The following is a 22,461-nucleotide window of genomic DNA, read 5'->3' on the forward strand; positions in this document are numbered from 1 at the left end:
GGGTGAGAGAAGAGGCCGACCCCCACCTGCCTGCAGCCACATTTCACGCAGTTGTAGAGCGATAAGGTCTCCCCTGAGCCTCCTTTCCTCCAGGCTAAACACCCGCAGCTCCCTCAGCTGCTCCTCGCAGCACTTGTGCTCCAGACCCTTCCCCAGCCCCATCCCCTTCTCTGGATACGCTGCAGCCCCTCAATGTCCTTCCTGTCCACATCATTAGAAACTCTTTCTCCACAACAAATATTTCCTGACTAGAAGGGGACTTTATTTCCAGTCTAACACAAGATATACAATAACAAATACAATGAAACAACAACAAAAAATATTCTTCCATTATAAACACTAACAGTTGAATCGTATCAGGTACAGATTGCCCTGATTTTCCATTTAATTCACTTATCATCAGAAAGACCTGCACTTGAAGTCAGCAACAGCAGCAGCTGACAACACAGCAATTACTACTTGAGTCAGCACTGGGGTAAACATTAAGCAGCTTGTTTTATTCAAATAAAGTCTTGTATTCTCATATCTGCACTTTGTACCACAAACCTGCTACAAAAAAAACCACCTGGATTAGGAAGGAGCAGGAAGTGGCTGTGGAAACAGCTTTACCCGGAGACTCATCCTTAATGATCTTTGTATATATAAATGACACCTAAGTGGTAATTCATGAATCTCTCTTAAAAAAACAAAACCAAACCAAACCAATAAATAAACCCAACCTCACCCTCCACCCCCACCCCCCTCCCCCCCCCCCCAGAAAAACCCCATGCCAAGTAACCTGCAACCTAACTCCAGCACATAAGACACAAGACTTCCACCTACAGCTGAGTGTCTAGCTCCTGGATAAAACCAGTGCTGATATCCACCCCTTCCCCACAAACACTTCAGCTGACTCCTGCTCAGCCCCTCCCTTCCCTTTCCCCTGAGACCCTTTGGGGACTCTCTGCCCTCTCTTCCCCAGGCTAAACCTTGGCACCCCTTTCCCTCTTTGCCCTCTGCCTTCCTTGATGCCAGAAGTCCAAAGAAACTACAGCTCAACTTCTGCCCAGGTTTTCTTTCCTGCAGACTGCACATCTCCTCCTGCAGACAATTAATTTGCTCTTTTCTTTTCCCCATACCTACCTTTCCCTCTTCTTTTATTCTGGGTAACAGTATTTTTAAAAAATTTGATCCTAACACACATGACTTTTCCTATTTTCATTTTGTTTCCCCACCTCCTTCATTCCTCATCCAAAGCATGTTTAACATTTTCTCACTCAGAAGCTTTTTCTGCAAGATGTAAGATACCAAACACCACAAGTTTAGTCAGTAAGTGGAACTCATTGAAATGACGATGCAAAGTTGTGAAACATTTACATGGGAATTACTTTATTCAAAATAAAAATACATTGAAGCAAAGTAATTTTAGAAGTAAAGATATTTTCAGCATTCAGGAACAGTCACCCACTTATCTGAATGTACATTTTTCAACAAGGCATTTAAGATGCATCCTCTGCTAAAAAAAGGAGAGGGGGAGGATACATTTACAAAAACAAACCAAATCTGCTACCACTCTTTACAGTTTACTAAAGATGGCAACACACTTTGAAAACCACAGATTTTGCTGCTTTTATGTTATTGTTTAGCTACTTTTATGGTATCCTGTAAAAATTTCAGTGCACCTGGAAAGTATGAAAGGCAGGTTTTTATTGTTATTTCCAACAGCACCCTGTATTCTAGCACACCTTGAAGTGGTTGGAACATCTCATCAGTAATTTTAGCTTGTTGCACATTGCAGCATTTGATTACAGGTACCACCAAAAACCACATTCTCCATGCAGTATTTGCAGAAGGCTGATTTTCAAAGGTGACATTTTAAACTAAACTCAGCAGGCAAAACAAGCACAAGAATGTACAGTTTCACACAGCAGGGGATTATATGAATTGCATCTTCTTCAAAATCTGTAAAAAAATACTAAAGTGCTTTTCAAATGTGTCCTCATTGATTAAAAGGACAGGTATTTTGTACAAGTGACTAGTTGCACACCAACATCATTATGTTGTTTAAAGAGGCATTTCAAAAGAAAGATAAATATTATCAGCACTTAATTTTAGCTTCTCAATTAAGCATAATTTTAGGATTTCCAGACAAAAATCCGAACTCTACAGAATCTACATATTCATTGGAAAATACAGAATTAAATTAAATAAAGTGCTTAATTCACCAGTACTATCATTTTAGAGCAAGTTCACTGGTACCAAACTCAACTTTTTATTGTACTAAGTTTTCAAAAACTACAAAAAAAAAAAACCCCAAAAAAACCCAAATCCACAAGCCTACATAGTCTGAAGTCAACCTAATTAAGAATTGAAAGTTTTCAAACAGTGGGATACCTGACCAACCAAATACATAATCCAGAAATTAAGGCACTCTGTTATTCAAAACAGGTAACAGAAAACCTTAATTCAAATGCAAAATAACTATCTTGCAGTCTTTGTTAGGCACTACCTGGCTTTTAAAACTTCAAGGTTAAAAGTGACAAAACCAGACATTAATTTAAAGCTGAAAAGTTGTCTCTTCTTTTACAATTTAGGTTTCGTTTGCAGCTATGGAATACCCAATTCTAAATTACATTCAAATTCACATTCCAGTCTTGTAAACTTGACATTAGGAGGGCTCTGGGTATTCACTAGATCTCCAGTGAGGAGAAAAAAAATCTTTAGAAGAGTATATAAGAACTTAATTCATATGATATGAAATTCTGATATATCAAAAATAGTGTAAAGAGACTGAAGAATGATTAAGAACTACTATTTAAAGGTTAGTTGTTACATATTCCCCCAAATGATCACTTTCCATGTTTGAAATACAAGGCAAGACAGAATGCCCTGTTCTGAAACAATCAGCATGAGGTTTCCTTGGCAGCTGCTCTGACAGTGGTTAACAGCACTAAGACTCTGTATGTGAGAAAAGTAAGCTACAGATACACTCAAACTGTATGAACTACACATGTTTTTACTCTCTATGGAAGATAACAAAGAGAGACCATTATATTCAAACCTCAACTTTTCCAGCTTCCTCCTGCTCCATGGTAAAGGTATAAGGCTTCACCTGTACTGCTGTAGTGATGCCATACTTGAAGACTCCAGTTCTCAAAGCCAGAAGTTGTGGCAGTAATGTCCACAGTGCCTATGGATGAAAAACCTGAGTGCCAGCTTCATCTTCAGGACTACACATGTAGTGTTTTCCCCAGTAAGCAGCTGCTGGTCCCATCCAGCCTGCAGCCACTGCTGCCATGAGGGAAACAATGAATGTCAAGAGTCAGCACAGATGTCTTGAATATGTTTGGCACCAGAGAGAAGAGAGTTCTGCTGTTTCTTGTTAGAGAATTTTGCTCATTTGTATTCTGAGATAAAACATCTGCATCCAGATGCTGCACCTTCATTTCATGTGGAGAATAGGGCATATTCAAGGATTCATTGGCCTCAAATCTTGGCTTTTCAGACTTGGTACCTGCTTTTTTTTAGTGAGCCCTGAATCTCAAGCATGTTTGTATCCAATCTACTACACATATAAGTTACTTGCAAAAAAGAATCCTCCAAGGTTAAAAGTAATGTCATTTGGTAATTTTCAAAAAGTATACATAATTATTTAAGCTCAGTTACAATCTTTCTTTTCACAGAAAATGCTAACAATCTCTTATTCATTAATACTTTTAATATTACATGATGTGCTTCACTCCTTTGGTAAATGAAATGTTTATGTGCTACTTTCACAATCTTTTACAATAACTATTTGTCAGAACAGTAACAAACGTTTTGGACCATTTTCCCATAATCAACATTTGACAAACTGACAGTAATAGACAGAAGTTAAGCCCACCAAGTTTTAGTATCAAATTTAAAACTATGCTGTCAGTTCATTTGTGGAATGCAACAACAGACAAAAAAAATTTCTTTCCAGAAGTCTAAATGGATCATTATCACTGACTAGGAAAGCATGTGCAGTTCTTGTTTTGTTTTGGTTTTTTTTCTGTAAAGAAAGTAACAAAATAAGCTGGAAATAATAAAAAGGAAAGAGCTGTATTTTAAAACTGCAATATTTCCTTGCTTAATCTTTTTTTCATGTTGTATCATTTCTTCAAAGCTATTATATTGAATGGACATGGAGCTAAAGTCAGACCAAACCTTCCCTCCATGGATGGTTTTGCAGCATTTTCAGGGTACATAAAGGTAAAGCTTTGCATAAGACTTGAAAAAATCAAGAAGAGCTCCATTTTTGCCAACTGTTCTCCCATGCACACCCGTTTACCTAAAGAACAGTTAGAAGAGAGGTATTACTGGCTTTATACAGTTGACCTATTTGTTAAAACATATGAAATTCCTGTGCTACCATAGTCCAAAAAAGGCTCAAACTACCATTAAGCCATGAACAACAAAGCTCTGAGCCCCTGTATTTGAGTCTAAGCCTTGCTCATCTGTACTAGTTCATATTTACAATATTTATATCCACAGCAGAAGTATTATCAAAGGACAATTCATAATTTCTGTCTGGTGACTGGCTATTTAGAAACCCAAACCATTTTGCAAGCTACCAACTATGATAATAAATCTACTTCTATAATTGGTCCTATGTGCAACACTAACATCCCTCACCCCCAAGGCCCTACACTTGAAACACCACCACCCACCCAGCTAATGACTCCATGTGGATTATCTTACCCATTCCAAAAGGAATGAATGACTCTTTCTTTATCAGATGGCCATTTTCATCCAGAAATCTTGATGGTTGAAATTCATCTGGTTTCTCCCAAATATTAGGATCTCTGTGTACTGACCACAGGTTGGGCACAATCACACTCCCCTTAGGAATTGTATATCCCTGGAGCACTTTGATAAAAGTAGAGACAGAGATGTGACAACTTGCTAGAAGGAAACATGGGGAAAATGCCAGTAAAAAGACAACAAGAGGATGTCACAAAAATTTGTATGGATCCCTAGCTGTGGGCTGCAAATGTAGCAAAAGCTGCAGGCAAAGATGATCTCTGCTACCCTGATTGAGTCAGATTCACACAAGCCTGAGCAGCTGGAAAGACACCAAGCTACAACAGCAGCTTCTGCAGAGAGAAGGAAACAGCAATTGTCAGGAATGCACTCTGCAGCACCCCAATGCTGTGACCCAGTTTTCTCCTGCTCCTGTGCTGTCAGAGTCCTACCACAGTCAAAGCACAGATTTTGAACTGTTGTGACACAAGGGTTGTGAAATGACTAGTCTCATTTCAGCTTGTTGCAACTCACCGTCCTGCAAATTGAAACATTTTAAAAAGCAGATCAATTCAGAAATAGGTTTAAAAGCCAAGCATTGCTCTCTCACACTGATTTTCACCAGTGCTCAGCTATGTTTATGAAAACACATTGATGAGTTGAAACAGGATATTTCTTAACATTTTCTGCACATACGGAGATCAATGGTATAAGCCTTTAGCAAATCAATTAATTATGTTTTCAGACCTCTGTGTCAGAATACCAAAAACAGGTCTGCTGTTCCAGATTCAAAGGTGGAGTCTAAGCTGCCAACCATGACTAAATACATAAGTGAATACAAGCTGACCCCTGAGAAGAAATCACTGGAGATTAGGAAAACTGCTGAATGTCAGGTCAGACATGCTGCTTACGTAGAGAACTATGTCAAGGCCTCCTGCTCCCTAGAAAGGGCATTTTACATATTTGTTTAACAGGTCTAATACGTAAATGAGGTCTCTGCAAATTATCACTGTATGTCCTATCAGATCTTCACCCCAGAGAAATGCTGAAGTAACAAGTCTCTAGAAATGCTTACCAGCAGTTTCTGAGGCCATGCGAGGAATAGAAAGGGGAACAACTGCAGTCATCCTCTGCACTTCCATAATGGTTGCCTCTGTGAAGGGCATTTGAGCCTTGTGAGCAAGAGAGGGAACTTTGTCACGTCCTAGAACTGCTTCAATTTCTGCATGAACTTTCTCTATTCAAAAGGAGCAAGAAAAATAAAGAAGTCAAAAAACATAATATGTGAGAGGACATCAACTCAATTTCATCTGACCATGCTTGCTTTACTGCTTACATAGATCTCTCAAAAATTACTTCAAGATGTGATTCCTAGCTGAAACAGCTAAGCCAACATTAGCCTTAGGAACAGACCCAGCTAAGAAGAAAACGACCAAGCACAATCTCGACAACATTCAAGAGTAAAGCTACTAAGATGACAGACATTGCTTGCACTTCATATTGGAAAAGTACAGGAAAAGTCCTGTTGCTACTTCAAATGTATTCTAATCTTACTGTAGGAGTTTAATGATACAGTAACTTGAATGATGGAAACATGAAGTTTCTGCTCTGCAATTAAAAACTTAAACGTCCGAGCATGAAAAGATGGGAAAATTTTTCATGCAGCTGCTTCAGATACTTCATTCTGGAGCAGGAATTCTGGTTGTGTTTCTGCAAGCACTCCAACCATTTAACTTGTTCTTGCCATTCTCTACTTCCTATTCACAGAACCTAAACTGAGCTATTCCCCATTTCCCCCAGAGGCAGCAGCAGATGCTCCTTTCCCACACAGCCCTTCTGCAAAGACAAAAAAAGAAGAAAAAAAAAAGATCATGAACTTATCTACTTTCTCATTCATGGCAGGCAAAAAATATAAATTTATTTCCTTGCCCCTTTCACTTCACTGAAGGTTCATCACACAAGAATTGTCTTCACAGAAGTTTCCAAAATTCAGGATTTGCTTCACCTAAGTACATACAGGATAATGTGCCTCTTCTTGCAGGTAACTTAAAATCTGGCTACACCACAAAAGCCAATATTGAAAGAGGAGACCTCAAAACTAACCTTTAATCAAAAATAATGAAAGTCAGTTTTCATTTTTTACCCTTTATATCCTACATACTTTGTGGTTGTTCTACTTGCCTTTTCCAACCAGGCTGCTGATACAGGTGACAGTTTTTGCTCTTTTCTCTCCTTAGCACTGACACAAGACTAAATAAAAGCTCAATGCAAAACAGCTGTCCCAGTTTCCCCGAGCAGCATCACCAAGTGCTGCCTGAACTGTATCTAACGATAACTGTATCTAACGAGCTGCTGCTGCCACCTACTGGGTTTGCCCCAGCAGATCATGCATGAGGAACATTAAAAACGACAAAAAACAGCAAAAGAAGTGCTGAAGGGGCGGCTCCCCAGGACTTTCTTAGTGGGGGTTTCCTGCTTTTATTAGGGACATATCATAGCCCTATATTCAGGCATGCACATGCACAGTAATCTAAACAAATAAATAAAGCTTTCAATATATAAAATAAATTTAAAAATTAAGGAGACTGTCTCACACCAAATATCACACCAGTGCTTTATCCTGAACAGCTAATTTGTTCAGTTTCTAAAAATATGAGGAACTATACAGAGAGAAGCTGCTCACATGACCACCTGCAAAATGTAAACTCCAGCAGTCTCTGCAATAGCACGTTATTTGAACCACCACTTTTGGTATTTTTAAGAATGTCACAGATCTTCAGAAGTCAAGGACTAAAACAAAGCCAGGGAACAGAACAAACTAAATACTTCCCATGGCTTCACCATATTGTCCATCCACATCATTCTCTATTTCCGTGTAAAAAGCAAAACTGTTTTCCAAAGAGAAAAATACTTTTTTTTTTGCCTCTGATAGCCCTTAGTTTGCCTTTCCATGTCTGCAAGCAACTAAAAGATACACAATTTAGACATTTTCTCTAGGGAGGAAAGACATTTAAGAGAAATGTAATTAGGAACAACAAAAAAAAAAAGGGGGCCTATACCTAATTCCAAGGCAATCAGGATATAATGAATGGAATACTAAAAGTGATACAGTCTGGACTACTAAGCATATTTAGATTACTTGACAAGAGTCACAGTGTAAGGGGAAGTCAGAGAGAGGTAATAAAACTGTTAGAGATCAGCAGAAAAGTGAAAATTGACTAGCACATATACATATAGTACCAGGCAAAAGGAAAAAAGGTTAAAAACATGAACTCTTCTGGATTCCATTTGTGTAATTTAGAATATATCTAATCCATGTAACTGCATATCAAGCCAAGTGTGATGTTGTGTGATAACACACAACATTAAAAACAGAAGAATAAAACACAATAAAAGCTTACTTTACATTTGTCCCCAGTGAACTCTCTCTCCCATGTACTGAGCTGGTGCCCTATTTTGTAATGTTTGGACAACAGTTTGGTTGACTTTGTGCAATAAACTATGATCTTGACATATTTAAAGAGATTTTTCCAAACAGAACCAATTTGGGGTAGATGAGGCAACTACCGGTCATGACCCACTTAGTTTAGAAAAATTCCAAAACTGGAGATTCTGTTAATTCTCAGGGCAATCTGTGTCACTCCTTTGCCATGTTCACAGGGCAATTTTTTTTCCTAGTATCTGATCAGAATTTTCTTGTTGTTTTCACTGCTTCCCTTCTCTTCACTGCACACCTCAGGGTAGACTGCCTCCATCTTCTTAGCATCTTTTGATCAGACAGGTGTAGACAGCATAAGGCTTCCCCTCAGTCATCCTTCCCTAAAGCTGAACAAGCCCAAATTGTTCTGCCCCTCTCCTGTGGTCACATGTTCCAGGTGTCCCCCCCACCCCTCATCATCAGCAATTTACCCAACTGCCCTGAGCACTCAAGACTGATGGGGAGACGGCCTCTAATGACACTGGCAGCTGATGCTGTGCATTTCTGCAAGTCCACTTTGTTTAAGCTGTCTCTGATTTGATCTTCCTCTACAGCAGGGAGTGTTCTACTTCCCCAGACTCTGTTGCCAGGCTCAAGAACCTCCCTGCTCAGGCAGCCATAAAAGTAGACCTTAGTGCTATGGTCTTCACATGCCTTATGTCAAACTTATGTCATTTCTATATGCCTGGAATGCCACAACTGACAAAGGTTTTCAAACATGCTAAAGCTGCCTGGAATTGCTTGGGAAAGATAAAGTTGTCCCAAGACAGAAGAAATTCACAGACTAAAGGGCCATTAGTACTAACTCAGAAATCATCACAGAACAGCAGGATAGAAGATGTCTGATTACATACCAGCCTTTCAAATCATACATACAACATGAACCATTGGTACTCCAAGTGATTTATTCACTGTCGCTGTTTGCTTCTGTTTCTGAGCATCCATCTGGAGCTTTACAGTCTGGAATAAATCACCTAGAATAAAAATAATCTCACCTTGGACTTCAGGGTAAAGAGACATGTAGAGTAGGCACCACAGCAATGTGTTGGAAGTAGTATCTGTGCCCGCAATGAAGAGATCCCCAATGATGAAGAACAGGTAATCATCATTAAAACTGCTCTCCTTGTTGTCCTTCTCCTCTTCTGCATGGATGAAGTACATGTCAATGAAGTCCCTAGGATTTGCTGCATCCAGCGTGTCCCTGTGCTGGGCAATTATTTTCTTGAGAAAGGCAGTGATGTCCAACTCGGTTTGCCGAAGCTCCCGGAAAGGGCCGAAGGGAAGGTAGTAGAGCCAAGGGCAGATGTTGACCAGGATCATGTAGCTGTTCACGCTCAGCTCCAGGGCACGGGCCATGTTCTTCAGCATGGTCTTGAACTCATCATCCTCGTAGTTGAAACGCTTGCCAAAGGCCATGGAGCAGATCACATTGGACACTGCATTGCGAATGATCGGGAAGGGATTAAATGACTCCTTTCCATGCCTCAGCATTTCCTCCTTTATAAAGTTCAGCTCCTCAATGATTTTAGGCTCTAAGCTGTGTCTCCCTACTCCAAAATGACGCAGTGTTGACAGAGAGAATTTCCTCTGTTGCTTCCAGACAGGGCCATAAGGTGCAAAAATAACACCTGGAAGAAAAAGGGAAAGACTGAAACCAAAATGCCCAATTTCCAATTAGAAATAGTTAGACATGCCTGCAACCCAAGAGCCAGAAGAGAAGAAAATGACACACAGCAAATCTCTCCCAAGCACCTGTCTAGGAGCTAAAGGAAAAACACAGTTCTTATAGCTTTTGGAAATCCTGTCCCTCCTGCTCCTCATCACTGAAATGAATATTCAATTAACATCACTAGCTTCATTAGATTTTGCAAGACACAAATAGATGGAGAAGAGGGAACAGTTAGTCTGGGACAAATGTTAGATAAAGCCTTTTTTCCCAATGTCCTGAGACATGATCTTCTTCAGCAAGGCATAACAGAAGACATTAAAATATCAACTGATCTGCATTTTTTCGCCTTCGTGTTATACAAACTTCTCAATACTTTTTGCAAGTGTGTCTATTACAAGTGAGCTTTATCTTTAAGTTATAATAAAAATACAGGATACTCACACTGCAAGAAAACTGGGAGGGTGAAGACAGGTTCAGAGACACTTGGCAAAACCCTGCTTGATTTGCATCTCCACAGTTTTGATGCCCTTAGGCACTTGTTCTGCATGATTGTGTCATTATGAAACACAAATGAAATCTCTATTACTCACTTTCAAACAGAAACATCCCTTGGGCTGAACTAAAAGACCACACCAAAGACACCACAGGGTAACAAATACACAACCTGTGATTTCTAATGTACTCCATGGTTAACCTGAGAAAGTTTAGTCATCAAACATGACCTAGTTCTGCATTTGTTCTTCTAGTAAAATGATACCAAATTTTCTTTTTTTTTTCTGGAAACAAAAAGCTACTTTTTAAAAGGAACATCAATTCTTCTGTCAACTGCAAACCTTAACGTTGAATTTAAAAGGAGAAATGGCCATAAGAAAATAGAAGTAGTACATAAATATTAGAGGATGCACCATGTTTCAATACTTAACATTACTAACATTTCTATTACAAATTAATGTTCCTAGCCCTTAATGCTAAAAGAATACAAACACATGACCTAGCCTCAAATGTCCTAAACAAGAACATTAGGAAGAATCAGGACAAGCTCAGAATCATCTGAATTTCATCTTCTCTGCATGAAGACATTCCTCAGGCAATCTATCCAAATGCCTACTTCCTGGCCCTTCAAAAACAGAACTAAAAGCTTTCCAGATTCCCTCTCTCAACTGTTTCCTGTTAGCACTGGAGTCTCAAGTAGGTTAAGTGAAAAAACAGGAGTATTGGGAGCTGAATTTGGCCAAGAACCAACTTGGGCTTCCAGCGTTTGTGGCTGGGTTGTGAAAGAAACATTAACTTCTTGGAACAAAACAAAGTTATCACTATTTCTACCCCACAACAAACCTCTCCAAAACAGGCTATGCATCCATAATCTCTTCCCTTTTTTTTTGTTGTTAGGAAAATTAGTTTTAGGATCCAAATACTTTCATAAAAGAAAACAAACCTATTGTCTTGAACGTAAAAGAGACTCAGCTAGGCCCACAGAAAAGCTAACAGCAACAACAACACACCTCCTCACACCCAGTGAGCCTCTCCAGCAGTCCTGCAGAGAGCATGGGTGTCCCCAGACCCCAACTGCTGCAGAATACTAATAACTGATTTGTACATTGGGAAAGAATGACATGGGAGACAGATCATGGAAGCAGAGCATAAAGATAGAACAACAGAGGTAAGAGAAGATAGCAAACTCTCAACTGCATCCTTACCAAGCTACAATAATGGAATAGTTCTTTGCTGATTTCAAAGAAAATCTGCCTGCCCTAAAAAGCCAAGTTACTCAGAATAGACATCTCTATACTTAAAAAAAACCCTCCACCAACAAAAACAACCTCCCCTGCAAACAAATTAAAGCTAAACAAACAACAACAAAAACCTGAAGGACATACAATAATAAATTCTGAAGCAATAATAACCAGGACTTCATGCTCACTATAGAGGCCTAATTTCTATGAGCTGATAATGAAACCCTTTCAATACAACTTACAAACTCACAAAACCTTGAGAGTTCATTTTATCCCTCCTTTTTTACATGAAAAAAATTCGATTCTTCACAACAAGCAAGTTCTGGCAAAGGCTTACTTACTCTTCTCTATCCCCCCCCCCATTTTTTACTGCTAGCTCTCGTGCTGCTACAGTACTGGGAACATTGACAAACACAGCAGTCATGACATTTGGTAACATTCAAACTCTGTATTGTCAGAAGTCCACCTGTGGATATGCACAGGGCAGGGCTATAAAGGCAGACAAACCACTTAGACTCCATGAACTCTGCAGATTCAGTCTTTGCTACCCCTCACAGCTATAGAATACAAAGAACTAAAATACTAAAATTAGACCACAGAAATGTCTTGCTTCTCCCCAGTCTATTATTTCCATTGCTGCAGACATACGTGATGATCAATTAAGAATTAAGAATTGACTACTACCTTCTCCCTTAAGCTCTTATAACACTTTCTATCCAGCCAAGAAGGCCTCCCAAACTTGTTAATCAAGTTGCTGAAATGTACTACTTGCCATTTCTGATTCTTCTACCTGCTCTTCCCCAGATACAATTATTTTATTTGCATCTTACATGCAATAGAGCCAAACAGCTGAGGTAAGCCCCTCTTTCCTCCATACCATACCTGGCAGGGCAGCTCAAGGTAAAGAGAAAACTACACCAGCAAATGTAGCTTACAAGAAAACAGCTCTGTAAGTTCATACCACAATAGCTCACTTACAGAACAAAGGAACCCAAAGAACCCAAGGACATGCAGACTAAAATGGACTCTAAACCTCCCAGAGCTGTAGTACCCAAACTGTGAGTGGCAGATCTGAAGTCACCCATCATCCTGCCTTTATTGCTTCCTTTCCTAATAAATACTAACACAACTGCCACTGTTCTGACCTGCAGCAACATCTTACCCACAAACTCCTGAAATTATCCCCCAAACCAATCTTAAGAGGCCTCCAGTTTGAGAGCTGTAACCCATCTACCTCCCCTATGAACCACACATAAAAAAAGCAACACCCGCTAGCAAAAACACAACATTGCAGAGGTCAGTCATCTCCTCATGCCACCACTAAACCCAAACCAGCATCTGTAACTTGCACTGGCATTTGGAGAACCAATTTGCAGGGGGCAGTGGCCCAATTCTCCCTTTGTGCACTCAGAACACACTGTCCCTGTGGTTCACTCTACAATATCCTACATCTGTGCAATCCAGCATGCTGCTAATGTGAGCTCTGTGGGGCAGCTGGGCATGTCTGATGGAACACTGGGCAGCCTCGATGCTGCAGTCCTCATGCCTGAGCACAGCTATGGAGACTCTGAAGATAAAACCAAACCTAGAGCAACACAATGTCCCTGCCCCAGCACAACATAGACAGGCACCATCCCTGGGGTGAGTTGAAGCCTGCTCTGGCTATGGACAACGGGTTCCTGGTACCTCCAACTCTCCTGGAGCACCACTGGTGGAAGCTGCTAACTGCCCAAGCTACTCTTTGCTTCACCATATTCAAAAAAGTCTGACAGAAAACAAGAAACATTTGACACTCACTGCATTCAAGGAAAAAGAAATCTACCATGAGCCTGAACATGAGGCATTCATAGCACAGCTAAAATTATCTAACTCCTCTTCCCCTTTCCTACTCCAGTTCTTGCTGAAACACTGTACCTAAAAATACTCATGCATGATAACAAGGTGCCAGTAAGATCTGTCTTGGAACAATATTATTAAATCAACACAATCCATCATTTATTTTTTTATTCTTTAAACTGATTTCAGCGATAGTACCTGGTAGTATTTTAATAAACATGATCTAGGTCCCTTTCTTCTTCCCTTTGCCAGAGAAATTTTGCTATAGGAAAAAAAACCCAAAAAACAAAAAAAAAAAGATATAAATGTTTTCCCCTAGCCTTGGAAAAAAAAAACAACTAAGTTTCACAACAAGCTAGCACACTAACAAGCCTTCCGGGGCACACCTCCTAAACTGAAAAAGGGTAAGTATATGTCCATAAACACTGAAATCAGTAATGACCTAAAACCTAAACATGAAGAAATTCTACCTGCAGTATTGCCAGCATGTGTTTAAACTCTTCATGCCTTTTTCCTGCAAAAGCTAGTAACTGTCCTTCGGACTCTTAAAAAGAAAAAAAAAGACAACCAAATCCAAATATGCTCAGGAAGTTCTGACAAGCAGAATAACACATTTGCAAATATCTCAGCAGCAGCAGCTTGCACGCAGGCAGTGTGGACTGTGCAGCCACAGGGCTCCACAGAAGCCTGATCTCTGCCACCGCCACCTTAGTAAGAACTGGGGGAGTGCTCAGTTTCCTACCACTGCCCAAGCACTCCACATTTCTTGCCCTCACACAGCCAAAATCAGAAAGGTCCCAGGTGACAGACCAGCTGTGCCCTAAACCCCTGCACAAATGCCAGACACAGAAACAATAAGACTGGAAAAGATTGATTCCAGCCCATGGCTGAGCACCACCTTGCCAATGGGACCAAAGCGATGAGTGCCACATCCAGCCTTTCCATAAATACCTCCAGGGACGGTGATTCCACCATCTCCCTGCGCAGTGTATTCCACTGCCAAACCACCCTTTCTGTGAAGAAATTCCTCTTAATGCCCAACCTAAACTTCCCTTGGCCGTTCCCTCTTGTCCCGTCCCTTATCACCCAGGATACAAGGGTAATAAGACCCACACCCCCGCGGCTTCAAGCTCTTTTCGGGCAGTTGTAGAGAGAGATAAGGCTCCTCTTCTCCAGTCCAAACCCCCCCAGCTACCCCAGCAGCTCCTCAGCACAGAAATAAAGCGCTCAGGCACTCCGGTCTCCCAGAGATGCTCAGCACTGCAACCTCGCGAGGATGCTGCTCCTCTCCAGGCACGGCGAGTTTCCCTCTGAGAGGGAAGCAGGGCGAGGGATAGAAAGCAATTAAATAATTCAGTCCACAATCCGTGGGAGTTATTTATAAATTTCAGCAGAGCAGACACGACCCCGAGCAGCTCCAAGCATCACGCTGCCCTGGCCGGGCGTGCGGCAGCTCCCCGAGCGGGACTGGGGCGGCCCGGGCGCTTACCCTTGTGGTGGGTGATCATCAGGACGATGGGCACGGAGGGCCGGTCGCTGAACACCTCCGCCTTCTGCACCAGCGCCTCCCGCACCGCCTCGAAGGTGTTGAGGACGATGAATGGGCGGCTGCCCACGAAGAGCCGGAAGACGCTGCCGTACATCTTGGTGAGGCCGGTGAGAAAGACGTGGGGCGAGAAGGCAGGGGAGAGCCGGTCGCCCTTCACATCCACCGCCCACCTGCGCAGCAGCGGAGGCGGCAGCAGGGCGAAGGCGAAGTTGCCCACCAGCGGCCAGGGCGCGGGGCCCGGCGGCAGCCCCGACAGCCCCGGCCGCCGCCGCAGCAGCCAGAAGCAGCCGAGCCAGCACAGGGCCACCAGCAGCAGCTCGGTGGCCGTGGGCGGCCGCAGCAGCCAGGTCCAAGCGTCCGTGCTGGGGCCCGCCATGGCCGCGGGCAGCGGCAGCGCCTGGCTGGCCGCGCTCGGGCGCGTAGCGGTTTAAGATGGCGGGGGCGGGCGGAGGCGAGGCCGGCGCAGCCCTGACCCGGCCCGCCGGGCTGTGGGCGGGAGCGGGCCGGGCCCGACACCGCCCCGCAAGCGCCGGGCCACACGGAGCCCCGGGCAGGGAGGGTTAAACACAAGGCCGCGTGTCCTGCTCCTGTAGAAAAACCAACACCAGCAGAAAGTGATCTCCGCCCCCACAGGACTCGCTTCCAAACGGTCCTTACGCAAATACCTCTTTTTTTTTTTTAGCGGTTTAGAAAGGAAGGAAATGCAGATGACCCTTTTTCCCCGCTCCCAAACACAAAAATACGGCAGTGCGGGGCAATACACCGAAACTTTCTGTTTCCAGAGCCAAGGACAAACCTAGAACCATGGCCCAGCTCCAGGTTTCCTGCTTGGCAAATGCAGGACAGCACAGAGAGGCTTCAAAGAGGGGAACTCAAATGCTAATGGAAAAAACATGTAGCTCTCCTCAAATAAAAACCCCCCAAAACACACGTAAATACCCCAGTCTCCCAAAACCCACCCAGAACTGGTTTTGAGGATAAAACTTCCCCCTCTCTCTATAGCACACCTTAGTGCACTTTTCCCAGCTGATCAACAATATAAAATGTAAACCCTAAAGAGTTAATTAGACTTAGAAAAATGCCACTGTCTGGTCTTCACAATAATTTGCTGCAGCATCAGTGGGTTTAGCAAGTGCTCTTGATATCCCCTCACTAATAAGAGAAAAGTATTCGTGTTTTGCCCGCAGTGCTCCTTCTTTAAAATGATCCCCCAAATATAAAATTGCACAGAATAAAAGGTGCTTATCCATTAAAACAGGTGTTTTTAAACAGACTATTTTTTAAACTCCTGAACATTCAGTAAAGATGGTGACAAGTTGCTCATAAAATAGTGGCTGAATTGTATCAAAAAGGTTTTATTGCAATTATACAGAAGTTACAGCAATTTCAGAAATACATAAAGCTTTAAATGGTCAAGGTCAGTTTTCCTCTGAGCAATTAAGGCAACTGTCTCTTTTAACCTAAACAGCAAGTGGACAGTTTACAGCCACGGACTAAACAAAAGAGAGAAACTAAGAACAGATTTAAATGGTAGAACAGAATGCAGCTTTTATTTTGTCCATATTTGGCAGAAATTCAGCAGCTAATTGCAATGTACACCAATAAAACGCATCTATTAGGAAAAATATATAAAAACAGGTGAAAATTTAGCTGAACTAAACACATTTTAAATCTGAGTCTTCAAAAAAGTTTAAGTTCTGTAGTGTGAAAATAAAAAGCTAAAGTATTCAGCACAGCTGAAACACATTACTGTTTTTCCCTGTTTTCTCTGTACAAGAGTAATCTAGCCTCACTTCCTTCTGTAGTCCAGTCAAGAAACTAAATTAGATTAAAAAAATGTCTTCCTTCCCTATATAGGCAGTTGAAAGATTGGTTTCAGTGGCATATGGCCAATCCTAGTGTGTCCAGAGATTAAACTGCACATTAATTTTGATAAAAATGAAATTAATTTCTAATATTTAACTGATAATATATAACTTTTGCTCTAACATACCAGTACATAAGTGGATGTTTCAAGTTAAAATAATAGCTGTTGCAACATTAAAATCGGTTTCTCCAATTTAAATTAGAACTAAATAGCATTTTTCAAGCATGAAACTAACAGCATAACATGTCCAGGTACTTTACTAATATTCTGCAAACCCCAAATAATTACATATACAAGTTTTAGCACTATAGTACTTTCCATGGAAATCCTTCTTCTTCAGTCCTAGCATCAGTGTAATAAAAAATACACCCCCTTTATTTTTGCATTTAAGGAAAAACCATTCTTCAAACTCCTTTACCCCTAACTGAGGAATGAAAGCATTTGGTGACTCCATTTTAACAGGTCAAAAAATAGCTCCACGTAACAAGCAAACAAAAATCCCCACCAGAGTAAGGACTATCATGAAAACAAGCATTAAAAATAGAGTAGTTCAAAGGAACTAATTTTTCCTTAAAGATAACCAAGTTACAGAGTTAAGACCCAAGCAGAAGCATTGGAAGTTTAATTAACACAGTGAACTCTTAAGCAACATAATATTCTTGTCTCAGACTTTATCTTTGAATCCTATCAACGCTTAGGACAGTTGACCAGCTGTTCTGTGCAGCTGCTCACTTAGCACCCATTCTCTTCAAGTATGGGCTGTGTTTTTATATGCTTTATTTGAGCTTGCAGTCAACTTTTGGATTTTTACTTCCACAGGCACTTTATTAATAAAAAAAACACACTCCTTGTCAAAAGCACATTGAAAATACTTGAAACTTCTGAGTTACACTAGTGCACTGAACATGTTTCTGTAACACAGCAACTAAAGCTAAAAAAACCCACTTTTGGTCAAGTGCACGTTACATGCTCACAAATACATTGTTTTTGCTGAGCATTGAAACATGCAGCCATTTGCCTCTTAATATTTTCATAAATATTGCACTTTTTTGTAAATAAAAAAATACAGTCCATTTTCTCTGAAGCATCTAGTAATTAAGGTAGGAGGGTTATATTTCAATGTGGCTTAGAACTACGATGGGTGACTTTGTCCAATCTTTGGCTTTTCCAAGTGTCCTACTATTAAAGAAGGCACTGAGAGAAGTAGGAAGACAATCCAGACTATTGTTACTAGAGTATCCACCTCCACACAACAAAAACCCCACCCAGTCCTGTTCTTATCCTAGATGGTAGGCTTGTTTCTGCTTTGAATTAAGTTACTCTAAACATGGAATATTCTTTGCACTTACACAGAAGTTCCATCAAATAGATCTTAGAGAAGCCCTTGTACTTCTTGAAGTACCAGGTGGAAGTGATTTAAGAGAATTTATTTAGTATATGAAAACAGCAACTTAGGGTACAACCACTTCAGAGGAGCATGCTGCAGTGCCACCAGTGCACCCGGACATGGCACCTGCTCTGCACACTCACGTGTCTGACTGAAGAATTTAGGGCAGCATGCTCATTGAAGAGCTGACTACAGCAGGACTGCCATACCTGTCACAGGCAGGGACTTTCACAACTCTTGTGAGCAAGCTCACAAGAAAGAGGCCTTTAACAAGAACTAAAGTCACAGCATTCTCTGTGGATATAAAGTGTAGGTACTGCTGCCCAAAAATGCCTCTTAGAAAGATCTGGAAGTGCCCTGTCCATTACATACAATAAAATCACAACCAAAGGCAGAGGGAAAGGCAACAATAGCTTCTGCAAGAAAAGGCACAAGATAGTTTTTCATTTTAAGAAAAAGTTGCTTGTGAAGCTTTCAAACAAAGTTGGGAAATTACTTTGTTGTTTCACAATCTAAACAACCTAGTTTAAGGTTCTTTTCCATTTTTATAATCTCCTACTGTGAATTTCCTTGGCAATTATGTTGTTTCACTTCTGTTCTTTAGATAGTTACATGGTCACGTCCATCACAAGCTGTTTGGGGGTTTTTTAGGTTTCAGCAAAATGTACACCTACACTGTACAATGAGTGTCCTCCTAATAAAGCTTTGTCCACTTCACATCCTCTCCCTCTGTCTTCCAGGCTTCAGCAGTGGTGATGAAGCCAGAGAATTATTTTCTTTAAACTACAAGCCTGTCACTTAATCCTACCTAGTACAATTCTTAGATTTTAGACTGAGTTCCCAAAGATAAGCTGTTCTAAAATGTATGAAAATTCAGAATTGGACATGTAATTTAGAACAATATGCAGTCCTAATATTTTCCTGCATTAAAATACTATTTTCTGCAGTTTTTTAATAAAGCAAATAGAAAAATGTTGTATTTATATATAAAAAGCATTTGGAACAGGCTTAAAATGTAGAGAAATTTTGTTTTATTGAAAAGGCATCAGAACAGCTTTCCTTAGTGCTCATGTGTAATAAGAGAATACCAGCTCTTTATAATATTTGAAATTATTAGCACCATAAATGGATATAAGAGTTTTGATTTTTGAAGATGTGGGTGGTTATGTAAATAATCCAGCTGTATTCATTAGTACACAGGCTGACCATAAAAAAATTTCAACTTGTATGTGCCAAGTAAACCACATAGGACAATTTCTTTAACATGTTTTTACCAAATTCACAGTTGACAATGAAGTGATCATGACAGACAGCACCTTTGGAGAGAAAAGCTACAAGATGCTCCCATTATTGCTCTTTCTAAAGTACAGCTAGTGCTACAGTTGGTTTTGGTTTGGGTTTTTTAACACAATGAATGGATTGCAACACAAATCACAACTCAAGCTCTAGTACCACTTTCATATATACAGCAAACCAAAAGCCTCAGTTACCTAACAAAGTATCATCTATGAAGTGTCATCCTGAAAGTATTAAAATGTAAAAGCCAACTCCTGCTAATTGTGAAGAATTTATATGAAAATGACACCCAGCTTGCAAAGATCAGTAGAAACTACAGCACCAAAGGTTTCTGAATTTGTTACTGTAGTAGTCTGCTGCACAGTGTTTGCAGAACTGGACCCTAAAGATACAGAACAATGCCATCTTATCAGCTTCTTGTCATGCATGCATTACAGCATTCTTACATTACCATGTAGGGTTCCTCAGCAGTCAACATCTTTTCTTGCCTAGTTTTTCCACAGTTGGATAGACAGCTCAAATTGACATACTGAGCTATGGATACACAGGAGAATTCACAAAGAAAAGCTGTCAGCTGACAAGGATGAAACCCTGTTACAGCCAAAGTGAGGTCTGCACTTTAGGGAAGTCTTGAGAGTTTTCAAAGTCACATGGAAAGCATGAGAACCACAGCCATCAAACCATTATTTCTGCTTTTTCTTTCAAGTTCCTTGGTATAACCCTGACCTCAAAAGCTAGCAGAACCTTTTTTACATCTCACACATGCTCTCCTGAATCACAAAACTAAACACAAACAAATGTGCTTAACATTTAAGAAGCAAGAATTGGTTCCTGAGAGAAAAGAAGTATGTCCTAGCATGTTAGGTTTTGAAACTGGAAATTATTTTCAAATTGTGCAAAGATGTGTTTGACAAGAGTGCATTTTGGCTTCAGGGTTAATTACAGGCCTTCTCAAATGTAAATCCTACTCTTCTCTATTGAGCCATTTAGAAAAGAATTTTAGTAGAAACAGATGTAGTCAGGAGTCTAAAACAGCACAGGCTTCAGCATAAGCAGCATTCTGAGTGGCAATTCTGAAAAAAGTGGAATGCAAACCCAGTTTTTACAGAAGTAACAAAGCACTGCTAAGTTACTCAAAATGTTAAGAGGGGTTGGAGTTCTGTAATATTGTTTAGGGTTCATGCACAAAGACTTCCAATACTAGAGGTAAAAGTAACCAGGGAGATCTCAGCACATCTGCCATCTTTAATGGAAAAGTAATTTAGAAAGCAAACAGTCCCACTCAAATGTGACTCACACAAGTAACACTCAATTGTATGTTCAGTTGAATTGGAATGCAGCTCTCCAATGACTGGCTTTACAGAGACCTGCCTTTCCAGCCCCATTTATAGCTTTGATTCATAATGACCTTCACTTTTTAGCTATTGACATTTTTAGTACTGCACTGTCAGTCCAAAAGCAGCTCAAGAAAACAGGTAAAGATGACTCCTAGCCATCTGTATTGTACATGTACAACCTGGTTTGCCATCCTAGGGAAACCACTGTGTACTGAATCCAGCATTGTTTATGCCAGAGAAACCCCTTTCCATACCTATGTGCCTAATGTGGTGCTTGGCCCCAGCTGCTCAAGATACTCTTATTTCAGACTTATCTCTGACCACTTTTTCTCTTAATTAAAAATTGAAAAACACTCCCAAAAGTCATCTTAAAGCATATTTCAGCAAAGATACTTTAGGAAAATTGATCTCAATTGGCACAAGGGAGATTATTCTGTGTAATTCTTTGCACTGTCACAAATGCTAACCTCCTAAAACCATATTATGCTGCAAGAAAATGCAAGAGCTGACATTATTACTATTTAGGCACAGCTTTAAAGAGGATTTCTTCTAGAAGAAATCCATCCACAGATACCTTAAAACACCTTGGCTATTGCATCCAATAGATCTTCAATTTTTCCACTGACATTTACTAGAACCAAAACCAGTTATGTTTAACCACACAGAGAGCAAGCAAAGGACAAAAACACTCACTTCTCATCCAGCAGAAGGACTAGGTTAACCACTACAAAATCATTTGAAAAAGTGCAAACACTAACTATTGGCATATTTTTTAAATAGTAATACAGATAAGACTGCATATAACATGCAGCCAAATATAACTTCAATTCCAAAAAGTCACACACTGCTCCTCCCAGTAAGAAGTGGTCTGCCCTCTCCTCCTAGGATTGAAACCTAGTTTGCATCTTAAAGATTAGTACACAGCCAAAAGGCACAGACAACAAACATCTAGCCCTTTGCTTAACTCCAAGTCCTTTGCAATTAAAAACTTTTTACTGAAAACAATTCAAACCTTTGTGGGTTTTTAACCACTGATTTACAGCAGAAAGAGGAAATCTTCAACCATATCATGCACACATTTAGAGACTGCACGTTATTTTTACTTCATATTTAAACACCACTCAGTGTTTAGTTAAGAAAGATGAGTTCAGAACTGGAAAGTTTCCCTGCAGTACATGAGCTATTTGTATCTAGCCTGACAATATTATGTGCTGTATTCTAGGTTAATAAGATTTAATCATACGGTTAAATCCATGGTAACTGCAGCCAACTAGAAAAAAGTTTCAATATGTTTTTAGCATTGCAACACTTTGTTCTTACTTTAGAAACTATTAAGTGACAGCTTGTCGGAACAATTTATAAAAAACTGTTAATAATATTTAAGTATTTTAATCTCCAAGCACCTTTGAGTTGGGTTTTGCTTTTATATTTTAACACATGTGAGAGCCAGCACAGAAGACACAGCTGTTCCATAGAATAATATGTTTAATGCTGCTGCTTCCTTATAGGTCTGGGGTTTGAAAGTTTGTTTGTTTTTTTTTTCTGCAGGACTATTACATAACTTAA

At 40.4% G+C, this 22,461-nt stretch overlaps 1 protein-coding gene and 1 long non-coding RNA gene across 2 annotated transcripts; both read right to left on the bottom strand.

Annotated features, from left to right (window-relative positions):
* Positions 1-1,341: 1,341 nt before the first annotated feature.
* CYP2U1 (cytochrome P450 family 2 subfamily U member 1) lies at positions 1,342-15,460 on the bottom strand. Its single transcript, XM_079307329.1, has 5 exons — positions 14,949-15,460; positions 9,217-9,849; positions 5,819-5,980; positions 4,702-4,869; positions 1,342-4,291 (listed from the first exon to the last, which is right to left on the bottom strand). Exons 1-5 carry the CDS (start codon positions 15,382-15,384, stop codon positions 4,113-4,115), a joined length of 1,578 nt encoding a protein of 525 aa, XP_079163455.1. The 5' UTR covers positions 15,385-15,460; the 3' UTR covers positions 1,342-4,112.
* An 883-nt stretch (positions 15,461-16,343) lies between these two features.
* On the bottom strand, positions 16,344-20,779 carry LOC306802436. The gene is made up of 2 exons (XR_013774361.1): positions 18,225-20,779; positions 16,344-18,179 (listed from the first exon to the last, which is right to left on the bottom strand). It is a non-coding gene; the product is annotated as an uncharacterized lncRNA (long non-coding RNA).
* Positions 20,780-22,461: the final 1,682 nt, after the last annotated feature.

This window comes from Erithacus rubecula (genome assembly GCF_903797595.1).
Source record: "Erithacus rubecula genome assembly, chromosome: 5".
NCBI lineage: Eukaryota > Metazoa > Chordata > Aves > Passeriformes > Muscicapidae > Erithacus > Erithacus rubecula.

Excerpts from the sequence above, each read along its gene's own strand:
- CYP2U1 (XM_079307329.1), bottom strand. The coding sequence starts at position 15,384 with ATGGCGGGCCCCAGCACGGACGCTTGGACCTGGCTGCTGCGGCCGCCC. Across the intron at positions 9,850-14,948 it reads GATGATCACCCACCACAAGG|GTGTTATTTTTGCACCTTAT; the intron begins GTAAGCGCCCGG and ends TTTTTCTTCCAG. Across the intron at positions 4,870-5,818 it reads CATGGCCTCAGAAACTGCTG|TGCTCCAGGGATATACAATT; the intron begins GTAAGCATTTCT and ends CTTTTATCAAAG.